At 32.5% G+C, this 14,351-nt stretch overlaps 1 protein-coding gene across 1 annotated transcript; it reads left to right on the forward strand.

Annotated features, from left to right (window-relative positions):
- The first annotated feature begins 10,843 nt into the window (after nt 1-10,843).
- LOC113713486 (uncharacterized) lies at nt 10,844-11,798 on the forward strand. Its single transcript, XM_027237215.2, has one exon. The coding sequence runs from the start codon at nt 10,900-10,902 to the stop codon at nt 11,563-11,565; it is 666 nt and encodes a 221-aa protein (XP_027093016.1). The 5' UTR covers nt 10,844-10,899; the 3' UTR covers nt 11,566-11,798.
- Nucleotides 11,799-14,351: the final 2,553 nt, after the last annotated feature.

Raw genomic sequence — 14,351 nt, forward strand, 5'->3', positions numbered from 1 at the left:
ACATCATCATTATAATTTTCAATACATATTTTTATATTTTCAATTATCTTTTTATTTCACATACATCACATCACAAAAAGTACTATAGTAATTATTTCAAATAATCCATATATGTGTATATTATATACATATATGGATTAATCTTGTAAACACTGACACATCTAATGGTGAAAATGTATCCACTGTCAGTATATAGAATAGTAATCCATATATGTATATATTATATACATATATGGATTAATCTTATATGCACTGTTAGTGTATACACTATCATTATTAGATATGGGAGGAGGGAGTGTAAGCAAGAGGTCTCGAGTTCGAGTCCTTCTACTTACATTAAAAAAAAAATCATCATTAGATATATGATACATATTCAAATTTTAAATTTAAATTTAAAATTTACTCATGTGTCATACATCCAATCGTGATAGAATACATAGTAACAATTTGTATAAAAGTTTCTCTATATATATATATATATATATATATAAATTTTTAGTGCAAACTTAAAATTACAAGCTCTAAGAGTTCATCTTGGGAATTAATCCACGAAAATTTTTTTTATGCCTATATGTTATTATTGGACGCAGTCATTCTTACAGAAAAGGGGAAGCAGAACGGGGAGGAGGGCGGGGAGCGGTTGGATGAGGGAGGGAGAGCCGGGCGAATAATTTGATTCCAAGCACATCAGTGGGACAGCAAAGGGTTTTGGGTCAGGCAATTGATTACAAGAAATTCTGTTCGACAAAGTACTCGCTCAAGAAACTTCCTACGATGTTCTTTCTCTAGCAAGTCACCGACGATAGATGCTCCATGAAACCGAGCGCACGTGGCTCCTCAAAATGTTATCCTCACTCCTCCTATTAACTTCTTGTAGACAACAATATCAAAATCTATGATTGAGATGTTGAAAAATTCTATAACACGCCCGATAAGACATTCGGTTTGCACTTATTAACTTACAAATTGTATACGCATATTTGCACATTTATTACCCTTTATATTTAGAATCATTTTATTTAATTTTTTTAAAAAAATTAAGGGTACATCTGATAAAACTAAAAATTTAAATTTAAAATTTAAAATCTGAAATCTAAATCTATTAAATTATTGAACTGTTAATATAAAATCTTAACATTTGAATATATTTTGCATTAAGTGATAAATGACTGTCTTATTACATATATATATATATATATATTGAATAAGTTCGGTCTAGGCAATTCATAACCTCTCATCAAATGCATTTTAACTTATTAACCATTAAATTTAATATTGAATTGAATTATTAAACAGGTCTTAACGCTTGTATCAGATAGAGTCGAACTTTTTTTTTTTTTTGGTAAATCATGACTTCCTACTTATAATCCGTCCTCCTTTGCCACCCAAATTAACTTTCTCCCAACAAGGCCTAACACTTCAAACTCCTAAGTTTCATCTATCATATTTTAAAAAATTTAAATAATCTTGGATCAAAAAAAGTAACGGAGTTCATTAATTTTTCTCAAGCGCATAGAGCTGTGACCAATTTACATTTGATAAGCATGCAAAACTTTTGTAAACCACAAGTTAATCTATTGGTAGGTTTAATCTAATGATACTTCAACACATATTAGGTTTAAACTTGCAGGTTATTATGTGCTTAAGTTCAACTCAAATCCTGACCTATCATCCATCATATTTGTCTTAGTTTGTCAAGGAGATACACTACAAAATCTAAGTATCATAAATATGGGCATTCACAAATATCCTGTTACATCACCAAGCTTGACTTTTATGCACACAGATTATGAATGACAGATCAAATCACATGAGGGCACTGATGATCCTAACATAAGGTACTGCATTTAGTTGTCAGCTATGGACTCCAAAGTCCTTATTTCTTTTCTTATTATTATTTTTTTTTGCAAAAATGTGATTTAAAAGAATTTATCAAGTAAACTTATCAGGCTATAACAAATTAATTTGAGCATACTGCATTTAATTACCAGACTGCGAATTAGAAAAAAAAAAGTTTGTGCAATATTTTTTTAAAGGTGATTACTTGTGACTCATAACAATTTTTTTTTGTTCACCAACAAATTGAATCATATGAGATTAGTAAAGAAATGCATAGTCTGAGATGAGTAAAGGAAACTTTAAGGTGTAAAGTGTATTCTCTGTTTTCAATTATTACATTTGCATGAGTAATATTTTATCCTTTTTTATGCACTCACGGGTGCATATGGTGCCCTTTTTAGCTATAAAAACAGAAACCTCTAACAAGATTAAATCACAGATCAAGCTTATTTAGTTATTCCTTTTGCTGTTCTAACATTACTGCAGTTTTGGAGTCCAACTAAACTATTTTAACAAATATCAATAAGTATAAATATTAAATGTATGAATTATGAAATTCGACAATTAATGGGTATTTATGAAGAAGATAAAATTATTATTCCATAGTCAAAGAATTCGATCATTAACGACGAGTTGTTGTTTTCCCATGCTGGAGTAAATGCTTAATTCTCTTTGTACTAATTAATTTTCCATCACTTTCTAGTGAAAACATTTCTAAGTATTAAGACAAATTTAGCTTGATTTTTTTTTTTTTAAGTTTAAGCCAAACAAAAAATACTTCTAAAATTAGAGTTTCTGAATACAAATTAAGCCTTTTTTCCTTCTCTCTTTATTTCTTAAATTCCACTGTTTTTCTGTTAAAAAAAATTATTTTTCGTGTTCAAAAGCTATCCAAGTAATCAAGTACATAACTCCAAGAAAAACAAATCAACATCGAAAGGACAAAAAATTCACAAACATTCATAAAAATGGGAGGGCCCGTTCTCACATGCCAGGTGCAAACAGAGGCATCATCATGTACACGTGACCTTTTCACTCAAAAACTCGTAGAAAATCAGAACCACGGGTGTCCACTTTTGTCCTAATCCTCTGTTGTGAGAATCCCGTGGTATAACCACGACTTTTTGTGAATTTCACGTCATCGACAAGGGTGAATTAGGAATTTCATTATTTCCTGATGTGACTAAAAGAATGTTACCATAAATAAATTTTTTTACCCCCTATCCCCCCGACACTTTTTTTACCCCTAAATGTCAAGTATAAGATTTGATCCCGTACCTAACAGTAGGGAAGATTCTAAGAGCCTTAATGATCATTATATTTATTTGATTCTAGCATAATTAGTAGGATTATTAGTAAGTACATTAGTTTGTAAACCTCAAAGTGGGTCTGTGTTTGGTGTCTTGGTGATATAGGATCTTAAGAAGACATGATTAACGTGCTAATCTGCAATTATTCATGCTAGCAATTAGTAATGCATACAATTTAAAATTTAGGTGATGTTGTTTTGATTATTTTATGTGTCTATTCACTAAAATTGCTTCCATCTTTCATGTGCTTTTGTACTTTAGCCATTCCATTGTTATTGTCATATTTTCACTTTATTGATGTTCCAAAATAAGAGTTATCATTTCAAATTTAACATATGTTTTTCAATATTGCCATTTGAAAAAGTCACTTTTTAACATCCCAATATATATCTATCAAGAGAATATTTTGAATTCAAAATATATATATGTAAATACACCAATGCTAACTTATCTAGATATAATGATTACCATGTCTCCGTAAAAAATTGAATTCTTAAAAAAAACTCTAATATTGGGACGCAAGGAGTATTTGCTTTTCAAATTCAAGAAACCAAGCTAATAACAAACTAATCAAAAAGGTGTTTCCATGCTTTTGTTCCCTTATTTTCTTTTTATTTTTTTTGGTCAAGAGTGAAAAACTTGTTCTTTTTGTTTAGTGTCTGAAAATACATTGTCCATTGAGTCATAGTTGATTTCAAGAAGGAACAGTATTTCAGTAACATGATCATATATTATTCAGAAAAATAATCCTAAACATTAGTTATTTAAAGATTGTTGTCTCAATTTACCAAAGCGGATCATTTGGTTGGATTATGTATTAAAGCCATCGATTTCTTAACTAACTTTTGCTAAAAAGGAGTTGTGGACAAAAAAGGTTTGCACTATTGACAAATGAGTTCCAACAAATAATCAACTAAGCATCCTACTATAAAAAATAATAATAATTTGTTTTTTCAAATGTAATTAGTCCTTGTTGTGTAGATTCTTTATTCAGTAATTGCCATTAGGATTTTAATCTGATGTCCATTCATCAAGCATGAACCATGTGTATGCGTACCATTAAGGACTAAGTAGATCGATCGATTCTATGAAGACCGAAATAATCTCTTCAAAAGCCAGTTTATTTATTTATTTTTTTCAAGTGTAAGTGGGAGGTCTCGCATCCGGGACCTCTCATTTATATTCTTTCTATACCATCCAACTCATTTCTCTCCCAAAACTCGGGTATTAAAAAACACATGCTTGCAAAATGACCTAGTTCAACATTTAAATTTAATGAATTCAAATCTTAATATATTCAGACGTATTTGAGAATAAAAAAAAAAATAAAACATCTGAATTAGTTAAGTAACACTGAATTTTTTATGTAAAATTTGCTCCAAACAATAAGTGATAAACTATTCATTTATCAGTTAATAAAATATATACTCAAATATATTGGATTTAGTACTTAACAATTTAGTAACTTAATAAATTTAAATTTTAGATTTTAGATTTTAATTTTCAAACTTCAATTTTATCAAATGCATCCTAAGACTTCATCATTAAGATTTGGATATTATTTCTACCAATGAAAAACGATTGGGTTCGACTCAGTGGTCAAGGAAGACTTTTAGAGTCTTCTCTGTTGTCAGTGTCCGGATTTAAAATCTTGCCTGGCAGTTGAAGGTAGAAAGATTGTGAGGAGGGGCGGGAAGATTAAAAAAAAAAGACATGTACTCAACTTTATATGTGCAAAATGATGCACTAAAATTAAAAGAAAGAGAGAGGGGGGTTCGGGGGGAGGGGGGAGGGGGGAGGGGAGGAAGGCTACCATAGTTAATCAAAAGAGAAGATGAGTATTTCTTCATGAATGAATATTTATGCATACATGAATATTCACACCATTTTTCTGGGGACAATATTTGGTAGATTTTAGTTTTCATCTTACTCTAGTTTGATGGAATCCATCATAACATGCATTACCATCAACGTTAACCAATGTGGCCTTCTTCACCCTTGGGCCTTGATGTAGCACTCAGTTCCTCGTACACTATGACAAAACATTTACTTCGGTACTAAAAGGCAGTTGGGATTAATTCCTACCTCATTTATTCAGATTAATTCATACCATATGTTAGCCAAATGTGAAGTCCATCAAAATTCTAAATGTGTCAATGGAATGAGCTATGATATGAAGCAGTTTTAGAACATTGATGATAACATCACTTGATAGTTTATTTTCATGGGTTCCTAGCAAATACTTGGAATAGTATCACATGACAGATTGTGTTTTCCCTCTTGAGGAAAATGCAGTATTATGCATCACACCTAACAACATATAGTGAATTGTTCAGATGCAAATCCTTCTCTGCAAAGACTTGTAGACTAGCTAGTTGTATGATCTTTATCAATCGGAGGTCAAATACTAATTTTCCTATATTATGTTTTAGAAAGGAAAGGATTTTGAAATTCTTAATAAAATAAAGATTCTGGCTAGCAATGCCCAATGTGTTTGGTTAAGACGCGTAAGGTGGTAGCTTTTTGAAAAAAAAAAAAATTGAATCGGATAAATATGAATGTATGCATTTAAATGCCAATTTTCATATGATTAGTATCATTGGAATGGATGCCATTACGAAAATTCCCGAGAGGAATGATGCAATTCCAAAGATATCACCTTTGAGATAATATTTTAGATGATTTCTGTGGAGGTTGGTGTGCGTACTGAGTTTTACTACTGAAGAACTAAACCGATTTTGCTGTGCTGAGCATGTCATAATGAAGATCAAATTAATATAACTGATTTTTTTTCCCAGGCACGATAGAATCTACTATAAACCTACTCCTACTCTATACTAGGGGGAGGAGGACTTATAAAGGTCCAAGGGGAATTCGGAAGGAACTGAATTACTATCGCCCCAAACAGATGCCTACGCATCCGCTGGCAGAATTTCCAGAAAAGTCTGGATTTTATAGAACGAAAATTAATTGAATGGATTGAAATCAAAGAAATTAAACTGATTGAAAATCTAAGAGAACCGATTGTAACCCACAAAGAAATAAATGATATAGGAAATTGAAGAAAAACCATTGGAATTCAAACTTTCATAAGCTTCAAAAAAAAAAAAAAAGGCTCATGATTGCTTCAGTGGTTTAGATTTACACAAGTGAAGGAAAGGAAATTCGACAAAGAGTGGCTTGATCTAGAAATTCATGTATGAAAAATGAAGCTTTTGATTGAAGGTTGAAATGCTGAATTGGAAGAGGGATTTAATTCGGTAAGATTGGTTAGCAGTTATTTGGAGCTTTTGGGTAAGATTGGTAAGTGGTTTGATCTAGAAACTCATGTATGAAAAATGAAGCTTTTGATTGAAGGTTGAAATGCTGAATTGGAAAAGGGATTTAATTTGGTAAGATTGGTTAGCAGTTATTTGGAGCTTTTTGGAAACATTGGTCTACCGAGTGTCTTGTGACCTATAAGCACTTATGAAGAACAGTTGCAAGAATAGTTTTTAAATTGGTTTGACTAACCGGTGCTTGTGAGACACTCGTTAAGGGCGGTTTGAGGTGTTAGTATTTAAAAAAAACCTAATTAATTTAATAACTATTAATTGAATACAAAAAATACAATAGCTTCAAAAAAGCAATATATATAGTAGAAAATTAAAAAATACAGCAGAAAATTCATAAAAAATCTCATTTTTTATGCATTTTTATTTTTTGAGTTTGTTAAATTTTTTGTATTACTCAGTTAATAGTTATTGGATCTTAAAGAAACAAAAAAGGACTAAAACATGATATTTATGTAGGAGAAATAACAATATAATAAAAAGTGAGACAGAGAATGGCATAGGGTATGAGACAGAAGATTCGTTGGCGTGTTAATGGGTATCTAGTTGGTACCTATTAAAAAATCCTTTTTAAATTACTGAACCTAAATTAGGAAATTGTCCAAATGAAAGGGGCAATCAATATATATAAACATATGCATATAAGTAATACACCAAGGTATAAATATTGTGTACTAATGTGTCAACTGGTCACATTAGAAAATTTCTTTTGAAACTTTTTTAGGTGGTTGGGAAAGAAGGAGATGCATTAGTCAGAATAAAGTTTTAGTATGTCAGGATTATTTACTTACTGTAAAAAAGTTGAAAAACAAGAAAGCAGAACCACAAGGAGGCAACCAAAAAATAAAACACTAAAATAAAAAAGAGGTAAAATCGGCTTCTTTGCCGACAGAAAAGACAACATAGTTTGTAAACAATCATCTCAAATCCGCTCCACAGATATAAGCAAAATCATTTTCCGGCCACAGAAGTCAACATGTCAAAAAATAATCTGCAATCTGAATCGATATGTTTTTCTTCTTTTTTCAATTAACTTGTTGCATGATGAAAGGGGAAAGCACAAATAAATTACATTGAAGGATGTGATTCCAGAACAATTCTTTCAAGTTTCATCCTCCGATAAGCTCATTGAGCTTCAATCCTTTTTAATCAAAATGAGCAAATTTATTGTTATCTTTTTGGCATATTGATATGTACATTTCACGGTTCACTGTTTCTTTTATCAAAAGTTAACAATATGTTTATTTACAATTATTTATCAAAACAAAATATAAGATTACTACTTAATTTACAAGTGATTGCATCGGTTAGGTCGAATAATTGACATATTAATTAGCTCAATTCTGAGCTTGTCGTGTCAATAATTACGAGAGAATCAAAGCCTCAAATTATGAGAAGTGTACGGACGGAGCCTCTTATCCTTTAGTATCATGTCCCATTTCCTACTTCCTTTATTTAAACTGCGCCAACATCTACTATCTTAAACCTACGCCCTTAATCAAGATTTGATGAATTACTTTATATGAAAAATTAAAAATTATATATGCATTGGTTATCAAAAATTGAACGAATCTTTCTTCTAATCTGAAATTTAAATTGCTAAGGCAGACAACTAGATAAAATAATGAATATTAGAAAGAAATGTCACTCTTGTTAAGAGCACAAATGAACCACGATTGTGATGTCATTTCGACGTTAGTTTTGACGGCAAATGGTAATGGTAGGAGCTAGGAACCGGCCATTGATGATTGAATTAGGTAGGTGCAGCTACAATTTTGAAGATCGATCAGCCATTAGGGTTGGTGTTATTTCACACTGGTACAGTTATTTTTTAGAAGCATATGAAGTTAATGGACAACTGATACATAGACATGGAGAAAAACAATTGTAAGATGCAATTGCAAGTAATTCATAATTGGGATCTTCCCTTTTGAAAATGGTGTAATATAATTGAAAGTTGAAGCAATTTTGATAACGTGATTGGATCCTAGCAGATGCATACACAATTATGTTGGTGTAAAATTTGAGGAAGTTAAACTTGTGATGAATAATTGGTTTCAAGTTATGAATTAGATTCATTCTCTTTTAGGCTGAATTTCTCCTCCACAAGGTGCAAGACAATTGATGAATCCCAAGTTGGGGTGCCATAATACTTTATAGTGTTTAATATTTCAAGACCCCAAATTAAATAAGAAGTGTTTGCTATACTTTTACAGACTAACTAATATTGAGAAAATGATTTTCATTATCAAATCATGCCTTAGTTGATCTTTTATCAATTAGGAATGTAAATTATTAGTTACAATCATTTTTGTTCAGGTCCTTTCACTACTCTTTAGTGAGATTGTAAGAATGATTGAATCACTTCAACTTGAATGAGCTATTATTGCTCTCGTCTTTCACTAAATTGCTATGTTAGTGTCTATATCTACTGCATAACATCTGTATTGTCTCGTCAATGAGAAGTCATAAATCTTGATACTCCCTTTTTTTTTTTCGTTTTGATAAGATCACAAAAAAAAAAAAAAACTCACAATAACAGGAATAATACATATATATTATAATCCAGTAAAATTAGAATCTAACACATAAACAGTGACATGAAAACTAACATATAGTAACTAGAAGAACTCATTATTGGCCCTTCGGGGTTCGGTTCCGTGGTTGTAGTCCCAGTTGGGGGAGAGCTACAGAGATTGAGTCCCCAGGTTTACCTGGTCGGTGATGTTGGGTAGCCTCTCCCGGCCACGTAGTGGGATTAATTGGGTTGTACAGTATCCAGTTCACGAACCTAGATACCCATTGTGTTAAAAAAAAAAAGAAAAAAAACTAGAAGAACTCATTATTGTGCTTAAGATTCTTGAGACCCTCGGTTAACTAAATTAAACACATAGGCAATTGGAAGAAATTTTATCCCATTTCTGTTCTAGCGATTGAAAGGACAAACTATTCTGATTTTGGCACTACAGCCGTGGTACTACTGACCAATGACATCTTTTACTTCCTATTAGGTCTCTAGCTTTATTGCAGAAGAATATTAATAAGTAGCTATCATTAATTTTGTTACGGCAGAAATGCAGATGATACACAAAATTTGGTAGCTCTACACACATGTACTTTTCACAGCAAATTAAAAAAGCATTAAAACGTGATGCACTAGCCTGACTATGGACTCCGATCCGCACACTTAACGAAACACATGAACATTTTAATACTGGATGCTCTTCCAACTTATTTCATTGGGAGTGGTAAGTAAAGGTATGGATGTGTTGTCTAAACATAAACAATATAGGATTAGCTATCTAACGAAATAAAGATATGACACAAATGTATGGTATACCATATCCCATCACCTTCATGTGATACATCACAACTACTCCCCCAAATTTAGTTTTTCTTCAATATCTAGACTACAAATTGAGGGATGAATTGCCAAAGCAGTCCTTTTCATTCTGACAGATGTGGAATTAGTCCCTCACATTTGAAGGGTAACGACAATTTCCTCCCTCACTCGGCATACCTAAAGTTTGTCTTGATCCCATATTAATTTGTTAATTTTTCTAGGTTAAAACAATTAGGGACCTAATTTAATTTCTTATAATCTTGTGATTTTTTTTTACCGATGAAATTATCCATTGGAGTTGGCTGTCTAATTTCTAGTAATAAGATGAGTGCAACGAAGATTGAGAACCGACTTAGTGGCCCCTAAACATATGCATTAGTAATCAAGATGCTTCACTTTAAATTTGGTGGATCAAATTGAGATTTCCCAAATTATGGTAAATTGTTTAGCAACTTATTCTAAATTGTGTGATACTTAAACACTTACCTTTGCCCAGAGAAATCTTATGAGTTCGTCTTATTTTTGCCAAATCTCAATTAAGTCAGTAACAAGTATGTTCGACATGAGGATTTCAAAGAAACTGTTGTCTTAATTTTCATCTTCAGTTAACTATATCTGCTTGTTTTTGGGATGATGTGCTGTTTTGGCACAAATAATACTAACTTTGGAAGTAATAGCTTTATTCACTTCAATCAACCCTTGCTCGTGACTCTTAGTGTCTTACATAGTATGTAACTTAGTATGCTAAAATATCCATTGCATAATGCCCCAGCCAACCAGTACTTTTTATTTCCCACCAAGTCCCCTCCTCTTTCTCCGTCCTCTTTTCCCCCCTTCTTTCTCCATCCTTGTCATAATGTCATGGGGTCCTCTTTTTATTAGTAAATTACAATATCTTTCTGTTTTCAATTTTGTTGCCCCACATTTTTATTTACCAAAGTGGTAATAATAATCAATAAATGACAAATTAATTCAAAAGAAACACAAATTCTCTCTATATAAACCACTAGAAGTAACTAAAAAAAAGACTAATACAAGCTCTTCTTAACCACTTCTCTTCTTGCTCAGAAAAGCAATGGCTTCTACTGAAGCAGCATATAGTGGAGCTAGCCATGCCCAAATTGAACCTACTGATGCTGATACCACCCCATATTCAACTCTTTTGTTCCTTCCTTCTTCTCGCAGGACTAATTCTTCCCTATCTTCATCACCATCATTTTCATCCAATTCATCCTCTGCTGGATCATTAACTTTCCCTGGTGATAATTCCCCATTCAGTCCTCCCAGAACCCCTCAAGCAAGATTCTCAGGAGTCCCATTTTCTTGGGAGCAAATCCCAGGAATTCCCAAGAATGAAATTTCCAAGAAGGAAGGTTTATCTGCTTTAGGCCTTCTCCCATTGCCACCAGCTGGAAGTTTCAGCACAAATTCCTTCAGGAAGCATAATAGAGAAGACATGATCATTTCTCCCAAGAAGTTCTACAACCCCAGTGAAAGTTTTAGGATGGATCCATTCTTTGCAGCATTAGTGGAATGTTCCAAGGATGATCACCATCGTCACCATGATGGAAATGTTATTGGTAATTTGTGGAAGGGCTCAAAAGTTTCATCAAAGACAAGTTTAAGTGATCGATTTGGGTTCATCAACATGTATGCTTCTTGCAAAAGGACTTGTGCAGTCTCAGAATCCATTGTTTATCTTCCAAGATCAAGACCTTATAGTTTGTTAAATCGTCGTTGATCAAGCTACAAAATTCATGGTCTCAAGGTCAAGGGCATCAAGAATTGGCAAAACATCAATAGATAAGTGTTTGTTTTATGATAGTCTACTTGAATTTCTTTTGCTTTCCTATCTTTATATTTGGTATTCTCTTGTTATCTTGGAAATTGGTATGGAATGTGAGGACAAGTCAATGATGCTCTAAGACAAATTGTAAAATTCAGAATTTATGCATTACTATTTTCTAGGAACAAGTGCCAACATCTTTTTTTAGTGCAAAAATTCGTCCTATTTGAAGAACACCTAATATATATGTTTATCTAATTCAACATCGAGCTATGGTTTCCTCTCTGTATTGCATGTGATGTTTCATGGCATTATGAGTAGAAGTTACACAATCCCATGTGAGGTTAAGTATTGATACACTGTTGGACCACAGTAGAAATGACAACCATACATTAGTTTATGATTGCTATTTTGATTGGGCAAGGCATGGGGCGGAATTTAATATGCATACTATGTGTTGTAAATAATGTGAGGAGATGCAAAATTTTCTGATTTTATGTCCAAGTCAAAAACATGTCGAAAGACAAGCACTGAGAAGGGCGTTCACCTACCTTTGGTTCTTTAGTCTTTGGTCATGATCTTACACATTTTAAGGGGATCAACAAGTTTAAATTCCTTAGATCTTCTCCCTGTATTAAACACAAAAGGAGGAATAAAAACAAAAGCAACCTTTGATTTCCCTTCTTATTAATTAATTGCTTATAATGATAAACACCTAGAAAGATAGTAGGCAGTTTACTTTCTGCTTTTAATCAATGAATATTTTTTTCCCTAATTAGTACATTGGCTATGCTATATCCACTCCTCATATAATAAGATGTTTGTATGGTAATGCAAATATATGGACTACTTGATACGATCATAAAAAAAGAAAAAAGAAATACTGCAACAATTGGTACACAGTCGCCCTTGAAATAATATGAAAAGTTTTTAGGCAGTCGTATCTCGATTCAGTGCATTAAAGTTTGCCGGATCAAATTTAATGAGGATGATTTCATAAAAAAAAAAAAAAAGATATCCTGGGATTAATTTTGCAAGCAGAGTTCTTCCCAAAAAGATTTGAATAACGTGCTATCCTCTTCTTTCATCATTAGATAAATTGATAAAGTATACTTGCTGTGCATTTGGACTACTAATTTCAAGAACTCAAATCGACAAAAATGTACTAACTATTACACTACAAATTATAACAATGAAAGTAGGACCATGACGAGAAGCAAAAGTTACACCCAAATCCTCGAAACATTATTGCTAGCTGCCAAAGAACAGCCAAACCCTTAAAAAATTTAGATCTATGTCACAAGATGGCCCTCACTAATTATAATGTGTTTTGTGTTGCCTATGATGAAAAATTTAGTGGGCTTTGTTCTTTTTGCTAAATGAATAGCACTAATGTGCCGAAAGAAGTTTCTGATATGATGAACAAAGAGGTCCACATTCCACAGGTCTTTCTCCTACTGAAAAATTCACACTCACATCACTTTCTCTTAATGCAACTTCTTGGCATCAACGCAAGTTACATATTAAAAAACTCAGGAACATCGTTTGACATCAATAATATAGAGAATCTCAGACAAGTAGACACAGAGCAATATTATACACATATATAAAGTTAAATATTGATATTATTGGGGTAAGATTTGACCACATGAAATGCTGAGTTGGCTGTCAATAATAAGTGTTAAGGCTTAACTAGGGAGCGTAGGAAATAATGATACTATCAAGCAAAGACTGGATTAATTAGCACACTTAAACGCCAACCTTAGTAGTTAAATTTTGCTATTTGTCATCACGTGGATGATAGTCTGGCCCCAATTATAATGTCTTGAGACAAATAAGCAATTAAATAAAAGAGTTCACCTACGTGGAGCGACCGAAAATCGCTATATTTTTAAGTGATAAATACAAAATGATTAAAATTAAAGAATATGAACCATTTTTCAATGTGTCTGTCGCAAGTCGTATGTCGTTTATTATAGAATTATTCTAAATAAATTTAATCCTAGTTACGAAAAGATAGTCCCACTAGCATAAGGTTCAAACTAGTTTCTATGGCTCTCAAACTTTTAACCGTGTAAAATTTTTGCCCTTTAACAATTATGATGAAATTTTTTATTCTCGACCTATCAAAAGTGTAAATTATTGACCCTTCTATCAATTTCAGTAGTTATGAGTGATAAAGAACAACATCACGTAGGACGCACAAGGAAATAGCAAGGACAATATAGTTGGTGCAGGAGCATCTAGCGAATAAAAAAGACAATAAAAGCACTTTGACTTAATTGATTTGCCTCAATTTACATCCCTTTCCTCCAAAACCCTCAACTGAACAAATTAAACAAAAGGATCCAAGAACTTTTCTACTGGCATTAGAAGGAGAAACAGGCGCTTAATTTATCTTATACTTGTTGGGATTGTAATGATGCACATCGGTGAAAAGATTGGTGGCCTGAAGAAGAGGCCAAAAAATCCTCTGTTTTTTAAAATTCGTATGCCGATTCCTATAAATTTGTGCCAATGTTTTATCTGTGAGCTTTTGTTCACTTTGATGAGGATACCTCTTGCCGTTAATCTCTAGGATTGCACATCAGCCCCCATGAAACGTAAAAGCTTCATCGCCTGACCACGACAACTCGTTATTTTATGAGCCCAAGGGCAGGGACTTTGGCACCCAATGTTGATTTGAAAAGGTTATTGTTCCCATGGTATACATTTTTTTGTTTTCCTTTGTCTGCAACTCG

Source organism: Coffea arabica, unplaced genomic scaffold (assembly GCF_036785885.1).
Source record: "Coffea arabica cultivar ET-39 unplaced genomic scaffold, Coffea Arabica ET-39 HiFi ptg000054l, whole genome shotgun sequence".
In the NCBI taxonomy this organism is placed as follows: domain Eukaryota; kingdom Viridiplantae; phylum Streptophyta; class Magnoliopsida; order Gentianales; family Rubiaceae; genus Coffea; species Coffea arabica.